The sequence below is a fragment of the Oryx dammah genome, unplaced genomic scaffold, assembly GCF_014754425.2.
Source record: "Oryx dammah isolate SB20612 unplaced genomic scaffold, SCBI_Odam_1.1 HiC_scaffold_27, whole genome shotgun sequence".
NCBI lineage: Eukaryota > Metazoa > Chordata > Mammalia > Artiodactyla > Bovidae > Oryx > Oryx dammah.
In genome coordinates this window covers 39,409,478-39,422,809 of record NW_024070211.1, presented here as the reverse complement: position 1 = coordinate 39,422,809, position 13,332 = coordinate 39,409,478, and the positions used below count along the sequence as shown (strand labels likewise).

General features: G+C 43.5%; 1 protein-coding gene across 1 annotated transcript; it reads right to left on the bottom strand.

Annotated features, from left to right (window-relative positions):
- Positions 1-10,883: 10,883 nt before the first annotated feature.
- On the bottom strand, positions 10,884-13,332 carry LOC120854558 (gamma-crystallin F-like). The gene is made up of 3 exons (XM_040228668.1): positions 13,324-13,332; positions 13,002-13,244; positions 10,884-11,156 (listed from the first exon to the last, which is right to left on the bottom strand). Exons 1-3 carry the CDS (start codon positions 13,330-13,332, stop codon positions 10,884-10,886), a joined length of 525 nt encoding a protein of 174 aa, XP_040084602.1.

Sequence of the window (13,332 nt, the reverse complement as noted above, 5' to 3'; positions counted from 1 at the left end):
ACATACAGTTGGCCATCTACATCCACAGGTTCTATCCAGGGCCTCCAGCGTCAACCCATGGTCGGTTGAATCCTCAGATCTCAAACTGGAGGATGAAGTTGGCCAACTGTACCAGTCATTTTAAAAAAGAAATTGTTTATTTGGCTGCATCTGGTCTTAGTTGCAGCATTCTTTGTTTCCAGAATGCAAAATCTTTACTTGCAACATGTGGGATCTATTTGCCTGACCAGGGATTGAACCTGGACCCCCTGTGTTGGGAGCTCAGAGTCTTAGCCACAGGACTGCCAGGGAAGTCCCTCTCTACCAGCCATTTATAGAAGAGACTTGAGTATCTGGGCATCTTGGTATCCCTGGGGGCTCCTGCAACCCATTCCCTGCAGATTCTGAGGGTTGACTGTACATATTTCTGGCCCCCTCTTATCCCCTCCCCCCAGCCTTCCTTTGTCAAAGCATGTCCTTATCCTGCATGGAGGCAGTGTGCAGGATAACACACTGCTTGTTGGTAGTTAGGGAAACTTTGAGGATTCTGAGTCAGAGAAATCTGGCTTCACATCCTGGCTCTGCTCCTTCTATGTGTATGTGGCCCTAGATTAATCATTTAACTGCTCTGAACTTGTATCCTTGTTAAGGGCAGATACTGCTAATACCTGTCTCATATGGTGGCTGTGAAAAAGATTGGACAAGCAAATGGATGTGAAGTGATTGGTATATGCTTGCCACCCTAGACACACTATAAGTGTTGTCAGTTATTATTGGCTACATGGCAGAAAGAAACATTGGCAAAGCAGCAGGACAGCCTTCTGACACTGTTGTCCTTTCAGAAGCTGCTTGATCCCTGTTCACTGATGTGGGAGTTATATTACACTAGCCAGCTTTCCATGTCTGGACACGTACTCCAGATGTTTAAGGAATTTCAGTATTTCCTGTGTCATAAAGTATCAATGGAAAATTATCTGAACAGTGCCAGTTACATCTTATCTCTAAAATTTTAATAATGTGTATTATACCTCATGGGGAATTTTTTTGTTTGCTTCTGAGTTAATGGAGATATTAAAACTGAGAGCTCCAAGGGGAAAGCGGGCAGTGAAAAGTCGGCTTCCCACCATGTGGTCATGTTAAAAAGCTCCCTGTAGGGTAGCAGTTTCAGTGAATCTTCACTAGCCAAAATCAAGCTGAGATGTAGCAGCTTAAATGGTTCCAGCTTTTGTCATTAGGATCACCATCAGGGTGGCTCCTGTGACTTTCTCTGTTATTTATTTATTTATTAGTATTTTCTTATTTTCTAGTATCACAAAATGTTCCATATTCATATTTATTTTCTCTGTTCTTGCCTCGAAATTAATCACTTCTCCTAGGAGCCCTGGTTCCTTTTATTAGAAAAGCATTCTTAAATGTAAAGAAAAACACAATTGTTTTCCCTTATACCACACACAATACCCTGAAAGCTTTGTGTTCTGGTCCCCCAAATGTATGGAGCTTCCTCCCTCCTCCCCAACCTCAAGCAATTCTGCAACACCAACTGGGTGTTGTACAATATAACACAATGTTGACACTATCTACCTAGAGGTAGACAGCATCAGATCCTGTGGGTTAAGGGTTCAGTCTTAAGAGACTGCCTCCATCTTCTTAAAAAAAAAATCTAGATTATTTTTTCACATGGGACCCTTTTAAATACCTGAAAATACTTACTAGTTCTTCTCCAGTTCAATAGTCCCAGGTTCTTCACTCTTAGGAAATGGTTTTTAGACTCTTCACAATTCTGGTATTCTCTTTAAAAAGTGTGACATCAAAACCAATACAATACAATTGTAAAGTAAAATAAAAAAAATTTAAAAAAAAAGTCAAATAACAAACTGAAAAAAAAAAATTAAAAGTGTGACATCTTAGTAAAGATACCTTTATCATGTATGGCCTAGAAATGAGAAATTTGTTTGACTAGTTTGGAGAACATTAGATATATTATTTCCTGTATTCTAGGTACTATAGCTCCCTTATATACACTTATAATTACATTATTTTTAGCCAAGCTTAGAGTTTCTTGATAATTTTTAAAATTCCACAACAAGTACAAAACACTATAGTCAGGACAATAAAAAGATAAACAAAATGTAACAACAATAGCTAGCATCTAATGAGTTACTGTATATCAGGCATTTTACAGCATTTTACTATTATTAGCTCCGCTGGGCAGCTGTAAAAACTGCAGCTGAGCAGTTAAGTGCTTCCTTAATGTGTCACAACTAGTCCATGGTAATGTTAGTATCAAAGTTTGATTCCCAAAACTAGTGCTTGAAAATGCAGAAGCAATACTTCCATCAGAAAACCAACTAGATGGTTATGTGCTAAGTCTCTTCAGTCGTGTCTGACTCTTTGTGACCCTATGAACTGTAGCCCACCAGGCTCCTCTGTCCATGGGATTCTCCAGGCAAGAACACTGGAGTGGGTTCCCATGCCCTCCTCCAGGGAATCTTCCTAAGCCAGGTCTCAGTATTGCAGGCAGATTCTTTTACCTTCTGCTTCTTAAATGCGTACGTGAAAATTGTGTACCATGAAGTATTAAATGGAGGTTATAATGGATGGTGAAGAGGGAAAAGAAACATTTTTAATAGAGCCTGATTAAATAAATATTAAGAGGAAGAGTTTTCAAGAACAAAAGACGCAGAAGAAGTGAGCTGTAGGACATGGAAACCATGGTGAAGAATCTGGTAAGATTTAGCTTAGAATGGACTAGTCTGATTTCAAGGAAAGAAAAGATGATGAGGTAAAATAGAATTTATCTTACTTTCCAAGCCAGGACCCTGGGAGGTGAGGCAGGCGGCCACAGAGTCCAAGTGAGTGGGAGAGGTTACATTTCCAAGCGGGAGTGCAGTGGAACCGGTAGGATTTGGGCTGATTTGCAGTGTCCCCCCTCTTCCCTGGTGGCTCAGCTGGTAAAGAATCCACCTGCAATGCGGGAGACCTGGGTTCAATCTCCAGATTGGAAAGATCCTCTGGAGAAGGGGAAGGCTACCCACTGCAGTATTCTGGCCTGGAGAATTCCATGGACTGTATAGTCCACTGGGTCGCAAAGAATCCGACTTGACTGAGCGACTTTCACTCACCCTTCCGTGTGAAATGTTTGGTGGAGCTTTTCTGGAACTTTCAACAAAGCCCAAGGAGTTTGAGAACAGGAACTATATTCTTAAGCTCTATCAACAATTAGCAATTCCCAGCTTTGAGACCAGCACAAGCTGGGAGGGGGAGGTTTCAGGCAGGAAGAAAAAGCCACTCCTCAAAACAGCCTCCAGACATAAAGCTTGGTTGTTGTTCCAAAGAGCCAAGATAGTGGCTTTAAATTGCAAGGATTGGCAGAGAAGTTGGACAAGGAGCTCTTCATTATCTCTGAATATACCTAGACTGATCTGAGACATTGTGAGACCAGTGCGATAAGAATAACCAATATGGGGGCTTTGCTGGTGGTCCAGTGGCTAAGACTCCCGAGCTCCCAATGTAGGGCGCTCAGGTGATTGCCCCTGGGCTGCAAAGAGTTGGACACGACTTAGTGACTAAACAACAGGGAACTAAGATCTCACATGCCACAACTGAGACTCAGTGCAGCCACATAAATAAATAAACAAATATTTTCAAAAAGAATAACTGTCTATGTCTGTAGACACTGAGAGAGGGAGAGAGAAACAGAGAGGCAGCCAGTGAGATTTGGCATAGCTGCCCCTTTTTTCTAAAAGAGATTAATCAATGCTCTGGTGAAAGAACTATTCATATTCAATGGTACAAGAGAAAAAAATGTAAAGGAGTTGGTTGAGAAATTGTAAGCGAGTAAGTGTTGAGCTTGAAGATGAAGTGAAGGAAGTATTTGAACTATGCTATAGGATCTATTTTGGGCTTCCCTGGTGGCTCAGCAGTAAAGACTTCACCTGCCAGTGCAGAAGACTCAGGAGACACAGGTTCAATCTCTGAGCCAGGGAGATCCCCTGGAGAAGGAAACAGCAACCTGCTCCAGTATTCTTGCCTGGAGAACCCCATGGACAGAGGAACCTGATGGGCTACAGTCTATGGTGCAAAGAGTTGGACACACACGATCTATGTTACTCATGAACTCACAGTTTCATAAATTAGAAGTGGATCTGTTGGATGTTGAGAGATGGAGGAGTAGACATAGGCTCTGTGAGAAGACACAGACAAGTGCTGGATTCTTGCTGAGAAGGGCCACAGCTGCTCAGGGGAACACAGATCATCCATCAATCCTGATTTCTCTTAGGAAACCACCTTCTCTTAGTGTATGCTTATGTGATGTCACAAAGCTCTCAGACACTGCTTTTGAATACAATTTACACTTACTTAATAAGATCTTTAGCTAAGTTATAAGTTTACCTTGCCCTCATGGCTTAACTCAGTGTATTTAAAAGGTGTCGCTCAGTCGTGTCCGACTCTTTGAGACCCCATGAACCTCAGCACGCCAGGCCTCCCTGTCCATCACCATCTCCCGGAGTTCACTCAGACTCACATCCATTGAGTCCGTGTTGTCATCCAGCCATCTCATCCTCTGTCGTCCCCTTCTCCTCCTGCCCCCAATTCCTCCCACCATCAGAGTCTTTTCCAATGAGTCAACTCTTCGCTTAAGGTGGCCAAAGTACTGGAGTTTCAGCTTTAGCATCATTGCTTCCAAAGAAATCCCAGGGTTGATCTCCTTCAGAATGGATTGGTTGGATCTCCTTGCAGTCCAAGGGACCCTCAAGAGTCTTCTCCAACACCACAGTTCAAAACCATCAATTCTTCGGTGCTCAGCCTTCTTCACAGTCCAACTCTCACATCCATACATGACCACAGGAAAAACCATAGCCTTGACTAGACGGACCTTAGTCAGCAAAGTAATGTCTCTGCTTTTGAATATACTATCTAGGTTGGTCATAACTTTTCTTCCAAGGAGTGAGCGTCTTTTAATTTCATGGCTGCACTCACCATCTGCAATGATTTTGGAGCCCCCAAAAATAAAGTCTGACACTGTTTCTACTGTTTACCCATCTATTTCCCATGAAGTGATGGGACCAGATGCCGTGATCTTCGTTTTCTGAATGTTGAGCTTTAAGCCAACTTTTTCACTCTCCTCTTTCACTTTCATCAAGAGGCTTTTTAGCTCCTCTTCACTTTCCACCATAAGGGTGGTGTCATTTCCGTATCTGAGGTTATTGATTCAATCTCATACCATTTGTGAAGTCAGGGAAAGGCTTTTGAACTATATGGGCCTTCCTTCCAGTAAGCACTGGGTGGCGCTGTCACCTAGAGAAAATACATCTAGGCAGCTGTGCACCAGGCCTCTCTAGCTCTACTTACTACAGAGTTGAAGTCCATCTAAATATGGGTGCATATGCCACCTGGTATTTTTAAGTCTTCATTACGATTTTCCAAATTTCCTCAATGAACTTGTAGGTAGTGCTTTCTAGTATAATGGGCAAAAAGTTAAAAGTGATATAAAACAATTGGATTCCATTTCTCTAAAAATGTTGGCATTGTTCCTAGTGACTTTAATGTTTCTGGATGTATCTCGTCTGAAGAACTAGCTAAAAAGTCATTATGTTTAAAATGAACAAAAAACCCCTTTTATTGTTTAAAAATTTATTATTTTTTAAGTGAAAGATAAAATTTAATTGGGTAAGTCACTGAACTGTTCGTGCTGTTTGTTACAGAAGTTAGCTTTTCCTGACTTATACTTTCATTCTTTGCTTCATGCCCTTAAAGCTAGGGTCCACCTTCTGCATCTACACACACTCCCTTGGGCATTCTGTTCAGATTTATGACTTTCAGTACTGTCTGCCCACTGATGACTTGCAAACGTGTATCTCCAGCCCAGCTTCTCTCCTGAACTCCAGGCTAATATAATCAGTAACCTGGTTAATGACTACACTTGAACGCTCACTAACACCTCACACTTGTCCGCTCACTAACACCTCACACTTGTCTTGCCCAAAATGGGACGCCTGATTTTCCTCCAAAGACCTGCTCCCCTGCAGTTCTTCCTGTCCGGGTTGAAGGCAACTCCATTCTTCCAGTTGCTCAAACCAAACTTCTCTCTCACCTCCAAGTTGAATCTAGCAAGAGTTTTTGTTGTTTCTGTCTTCAGAATCTCACCACTTCTTACCTGCATAAATGCTACACCACGTCCTGAGCCAGAGTCCTCTCATCACTGGCGTCTCTCTGTTTGCTTCCTCTCCCCTTCCTCTTTCTTTTTAAAGTTTCTTCAAATAACCTTAGCAATCAATCCTAACGGAAACAATCCCTATCCTAAAATAATATATTCAATATTCCAGTTTTGTTTTCAGAGGGAAAAAATGTTTTTTAAAGAAAACTGGAAAAGCTGAGGTAAAAATAACTTAAGTTCCTTAATAAATTAAGAAGTTATTGGAATAGTTTTGATAAAAGGTAATGAGAGAAGGAGTGGCAGTGAGCATGGAAAGGTTTTTAATAGCTTGTGTTGATTCTTATAAGACCACCTTTTCCAGTTCAGAGGTCTGAGTGGCTGGGTAGCTGAGACCTCCTGGGGGAGAATGGGGTCACATGGCTTGTGGCAGAAGCCATAGTGTTAGTGGTTTTTAAATTTATATATTTTTAACTGGCTCATGGGCTTCGCTGGTGGCTCAAAGGGTAAAGAATCTGCCTGCAGTGCAGGAGACCTGGGTTCAATCCCTGGGTCAGGAAGATCTCCTGGAGAAGGGAATGGCAACCCGCTCCAGTCTTCTTGCCTGGAGAATTCCAGGGACAGGGGAGCCTGGTGGGCTACAGTCCATAGGGTCCCAAAGAGTTGGATACGACTAAGTAACTTTCCCTTTCGGTTTTGCTTTACAATATTGTGTTGGTTTCTGCCATATATCGACATGGATCAGCTATGGGTCTATATATGTCCCCACCCTCCCAACTTCCACCCTGTCTACCCCCTCTGTTGTCAGAGGTCACTGGATTTGAGCTCCCTGCACCATACAGAAAATTTCCACTGGCTATCTAATTTTGCATATGGTAATGCATATGTTTCAGCGCTGCTCTCTCAATTCGTCCCACCCTGTCCTTCCCCTCCTGTGTCCAGAAATCTGTTCTCTATGTCTGCATCCCTATTGCTGCCCTCCAGATAGATTAATCAGCACCATCTTTCTAGATTCCATATGTATGTGTTAATATACAATATTTATCTTCCTTTTTCTGACTTACTTCACTCTGTATATTCACTCTAGGTTCATCCACCTCATTAGAACTGAGTCAATGCATTCCTTTTTATGGGTTAGTGTTTTGTAGTAACACTTCTCTTTTATTATCTTTTAAAAATATATTTTTTAATTTATTTGACTGTGTCAAGTCTTAATTATGGCGTGCAGGATCCTCTGCTTCCATCTTTTGCTGTGGCATTCAGGCTTAGTTGCCCCATGGTATGTGGGATCTTAGTTCCCTGCTGCTGCTGCTGCTAAGTCACTTCAGTCGTGTCCGACTCTGTGTGACCCCATAGATGGCAGCCCACTAGGCTCCCCCGTTCCCTGACCAGGCATCAAACCCATGGCCCCTGCTTTGGAAGGCGGAGTCTTAACTACTGGACCACAAGGGAGTCCTGCCTTTACTGATTTTAGTTTATGTGGATTTGAAATAGTTTTGCTTTTTCTATTGCTCTCCTTTTATTTTTTAAAGTCATTTTCGATTTGGAGTTCAGATTCTAGATGCTGGTCCTGAGCCTTCTAACGATATCACTCCCGTCCCCACCAAGGTCTGACGATTGACGCTGTTTTCCTCCCAGATCTGGCTTTTACCATCCAACTACCTTCTTTCTCTCTTACTTCTTTGGGTCTCTCATGCTTCAGTCAACTCGAATTCCCTCCTTGTTCCTCTTGTACATGTCACTCTTCCTTTCTGTGGAACATGATTACTTCAGGGCATTCCCACATTTATATCCATTAGGGGTTCCCAGGTAGCACAGTGGTAAAGAATCCACCTGCCAATGCAGGAGACCCAGGTTTGATCCCTGGGTTGGGAAGATCCTCTAGAGAAGGAAATGGCAACACACTCCAGTATTCTTGCCTCGAAAATCTCATAGACAGAGGAGCTGTGTGGGCTACAGTCCATAGTGTTGCAAACAGTTGGATGCGACTGAGTGAGCATTATCAAATCTATAGAACTTAATGCTGGTGGTGGTAATGATGGTGATGATAACTGCATACACTTGGTGAGCACTTACTATTTGTCAGACTCTATACTAAAGTGTTTACAGGCATCATATCATTTTAACCTCACAACATACAAGGCGGACACTTTTACTGTCCCTACTGTATCAACAAGACATACTCTGTCGAGATCCCCTCAGCCCTCTTTCCAGCTCGTGTGCTTACCTTCCAGCTTCTGCAAGCTTTGAACTAATTAATGCTGGCCCTGATGCCTTCTGAAGATTGCTCTTCACCATCCCATAGAGTCCCAAGGCTCTGAGAGTTGTATGGCTCCCTTGCCCCATGACCAAAGACAAAGGGAATACCAGCCCCCAGATCCTTAGCCTCCAGATGGGAGAAACTCAGAAGTACTATCCAAGCTCTGGGACACTTCAAGGGACCCAGCTGAGTTGGCTTATTCTTCCCCATCTTGCTTCCCTACCCACCTCACCTTTCATCCTGGGAAATAACTGCTATATAGTAAGTACTTATAATGTAAGTGTTCCTTAGTTATTACTGAGTATCTGGACCTTGTACATTAGTGTTTTCAAAGTATCAATAATAGGTTGAGGATCACCTGCAATAGAATTACTTGGGACAATTGATAAAAGGCAGATTCTTAGACCCACAGGTGGTTCGTATGCAAATGAAATTTAAGGACTCCAGTGCTTGTGCATGCCATTCGTTGTGAGAGATTTAGGACTAATAACTGCATTAAACTACATTTAATTCCTATGAAGTGAAAAATATTATTACTTCCCTTCTTACAAATTAGAAAAGTGAGACACAAAAATGCTAGAAGTATTAGCTTACCCCATTGCCCACTTCTCCTGCCCTCAGTCTTTCCCAGCATCAGTGTCATTTCCAGTGAGTCAGCTCTTCACATCAGGTGGCCAAAGTTTTGGAGCTTCAGTTGCAGCATCAGTCCTTCCAATGAATATTTAGGACTGATTTCCTTTAGGATCAACTGCTTTGAACTTCTTGCTGTCCAAAGGAGTCTTCTCCATAACCACAATTTGAAAGCATCAGTTCTTCAATGATCAGCCTTCTTTATGGTCTTATTCTCCCATCCATACGTTACTACTGGAAAATCCACAGCTTTGACTATATGGACCTTTGTTGGCAAAGTAATGTCTCTGCTTTTTAATATGCTGTCTAGGTTGGTCATAGCTTTTCTTCTAAGGAGCAAGTGTCTTTTAACTTCATGACTGCAGTCACTGTCTGCTGTGTAGCCCAAGAAAATAAAATCTGCCACTGTTTCCACTTTTCTTCCACTTTTGCCATGAAGTGATGGGACTGGATGCCATGATCTTAGTTTTTTGAATGCTGAATTTTAAGCGAGCTTTTTCACTCTCTTCTTTCACCTTCATCAAGAGGCTCTTTAGTTCCTCTTTGCTTTCTGCCATAAGGGTGGTGTCATCTGCATATCTGAGATTATTGATATTTCTCCCAGCAATCTTGATTCCAGCTTGTGCTTCATCCAGGCTGGCATTTTGCATGATGTAGCTTTTGAACTGTGGTGTTGGAGAAGACTCTTGAGAGTCCCTTAGACTGCAAGGAGATCCAACCAGTCCATCCTAAAGGAGATCAGTTCTGGGTGTTCATTGGTAGGACTGATGTTGAAGCTGAAACTCCAATACTTTGGCCACCTGATGCAAAGAGCTGACTCATTTGAAAAGACCCTGATGCTGGGAAAGATTGAGGGCAGGAGGAGAAGGGGACGACAGAGGATGAGATGGTTGGATGGCATCACCGACTCAATGGACATGGGTTTGGGTGGACTCTGGGAGTTGGTGATGGATAGGGAGGCCTGGCGTGCTGAGGTTCATGGGGTCGCAAAGAGCTGGACATGACTGAGTGACTGAACTGAACTGAACTCTGCATAGAAGTTAAATAAGCAGGGTGGCAATACACAGCCTTGACTTACTCCTTTCCCAATTTTGAACCAGTCTGTTATTCCATGTCTGGTTCTAACTGTTGCTTTTGGACCCACATACAGGTTTCTCAGGAGGCATGTAAGATCTTCTGGTATTCCCATCTCTTTAAGAATTTTCCACAGTTTGTTGTGATCTACAGAGACAAAGGATTTAGTGTAGTCAATGAAGCAGAAGTAGATGTTTTTCTGGGATTCTCTTGCTTTTTCTATGATCCTATGGATGTTGGTAATTTGATCTCTGGTTCCTCTGCCTTTTCTAAACCCTGCTTGTATATAAGGAATTTCTCGGTTCACGTGCTGCTAAAGTCTAGCTTGAAGGATTTTGAGCATTACCTTGTTAGCATGTGAAATGAATGCAGTTGTATGGTAGCTTGAACATTCTTGGAGTTGCCTTTCTTTTGGATTGGAATGAAAATTGATCTTTTCCAGTCCTTCATATTGAGGGCAGCACTTAAATAGCACCATCTTTTAGGATTTGAAATGGCTCAGCTGGAATTCCATCACCTCCACTAGCTTTGGAATGCTTCCTAAGGCCCACTTGACTTCACACGCCAGGATGTAAGTGTTTGGACCCAGACATTCTTTCCAGACCCTCTAACTGCTAGCCATGTTTTCTACTGACACGTGTGAGTAAAACCACATTATTCCTAGCTTTCATTTTGCTGAGTCCACCCAAGGAGTCTGAAAGGAAAAGAAGGCTACATAACTGCAGGAAACACACAGGAAATATTTTATTAGCTTCCAGATAGAGAAAAAGGTAGAATAAAAATATTTCAATAGAAATCCACAGCCCTCCTCAAGGAGCCCACTCGGGCATCCACGGCCCCCCATTCGTGGTAGCGCCTGTAATCCCCCGGCCGCAGCAGGTACTGCCGCCCCCGGTAGTTGGGCATCTCATAGAGGACCCACCAGCCCTCCAGCACATTGAAGGAGTGGATCTCACTGAAGTGGAAACGCTCATGGAGCGAGGAGCAGTCCTCCGTGATCTCCACCATCTGGCCTCGATAGTCCTCTTGCTCATAGATCCTCAGCCGGTGGGAACTGGTCTGTGGGTTCAGCAATCAGCAGATGGGAAAAGTCAGAAAATCTAGTATTTAGCCACCAATCACTCACACCCCTGGGGGAATGGGCATTTAAAATTTTTTTCTATATTAAAGATGACAAAAAGATAGCCAACACCAGGGTCAACTGTATACAGTTGGGTATAATGCAATAGTGTAAAACTGAAGAGAGTGCCATTCACATAGATCACTTCCCTGGTGTCCAGTGGTTAAGACTCTTCCCTTCCAATGAAGTGGGTGTGGGTTTGGTACCTGGCTGGGGAACTAATATCCCACATGCTGTGGGGTGTGGCCAAAATAAAAAGGATATGCATGGTGCTCCCTAGAGTTTTCTAGAACCACAACCTACATGAACCATATTTAGCAACTACTTAGTACCATTTTTAAGTAGCAATTTATATATAATTTTTGTTCTCTCCTTTATAAAGACCATTGACTTATGGTGGCCTGGAGTTCTCCTTGGAGGATATAAAAATAATTAGATTTTAAAATTAAAAAGCAAATATATCCCTGGCAAAAGGCATTATTTTGGATCTCAGTAGAATTAGAAGAGCCTGGGGAGAGAGGAAGCAAACTTGATTTCCCCAGAGTAAGGCATAGATGGTAGCAGTTCAGACCGGACGTCTCCTAATCCCTTCCTTTCTGCTTTGAGTCCTGCTTTTCTGAAGTCCTAAAAAGCAAGAGCCATCGTAATGGTTAGCTTTCAGTCCTCAGCTCTAACATATGATCCGGGAAAACACTTTAAGGTTATTGATAAAAACAGAAACTCAAAATCATGAGGCAGGCCTGTTTAGATCAATAGATTATAAGACGTTTAGGGAAATGGAAGGGAGGCTTGGGTGAATCCTGTCTGTCTCTTCAGAGCACTTGGCTTTTATCTGCTTGTTTCTTCCCAGCAGGTACATATTCAGTCTTCCTTCTTCTACCATCAAACCCTCCTTAGCAAAGGTTCTCATAAACAATTCATTTTGAGGCATAAAAAACTACTAATAAGGCACCTTCCATGGTTTGCAAAGGGCTCACATGTCCATTACCTAATTTTGATCTTCACAACAGCCTGACACACGTGGAGCAACCATTCTGTCTTCTTTTATGAGAAACTGACTAGAGCTTTCAGGCTGTAATCAGAAGAGTCAGCACTGGAAGGTGGAAGCTGAGATCTCCAGGCTCCGAATGCCGGTCTGGGTTCCATCAAGGCATTAAATCCTCTGAGAGTCTTTCAAAGTTACCCAAAGCGGTACATTTTCCACAGGACTCTACCATAGTCAAATTATAGCATCCTTAACTGTGGAATTCCAGGCTGCTTGGGCTTTGTTTGGATAGCAGTGGCTTTGCAGGGGCTCGTGGAGTCACATTGCTGGTCAGTTGTTTTGCTGAATCAAAAAGCAGGACTTGAGAGTCCCTGGTTGTTCAAAGTATTCAATATCTGGAGGGGGAAGGGTGGCTTGCCAGGTACCAGGCAATCTCCTATCCGCCTCATCACAGCTCTATGAATTAGCCGCCCTAGTAGCCCCATTTTACAGGTGAGGAAAGAGACAAATAGCCAGGGACTAGCCCAAGTACCACCTGAGTGTGAAGAGTTCATTGCCTGTGGCACAGACACTCTGAACAAATACCATGCCACTTTTCCCCAGTAGAGGTGAGTTTAATATTAGCAAAGGAAAATACAATCTCAATTAAGAGCATTGCATTCTCAATTAAGAGATATTAAAAAGGAAAGAGAATCAGGTTAGGACCACCAAAGGAAGGCCACCGTCCTACAGTCTGACCACAGCTCTGGGGCATCGGTGTGACCCGAGGCCACGGCAGGCCCAGGGGGACCGGACTCACGTGGGGAATGAGGCGGCAGGAGCGGACCGAGTCGCTGAGGCCCATCCACTGCTGGTAGTCGGGGTAGTCGCCCCGCCGCAGGAAGTACTGGGGGCCCTGGAAGTTGGGCTGCTCGTAGAGCATCCAGCAGCCGCTGTCCACGCGGATGGAGTTGCAGCGGCCCAGGTAAGGCTGCAGGTTGGAGTGGTCGCTGCTGCACTCATAGTGGCGGCCCTGGAAGCCCCGGTCCTCGTAGAAGGTGATCTGCAAGGAAGGGAAGGAGAGGCTCAGAGGCCTGGCCTCCAGGCTGGCTGCGGGCCCCTCCCGCCGGCGCGGGGCTCACCTTCCCCAT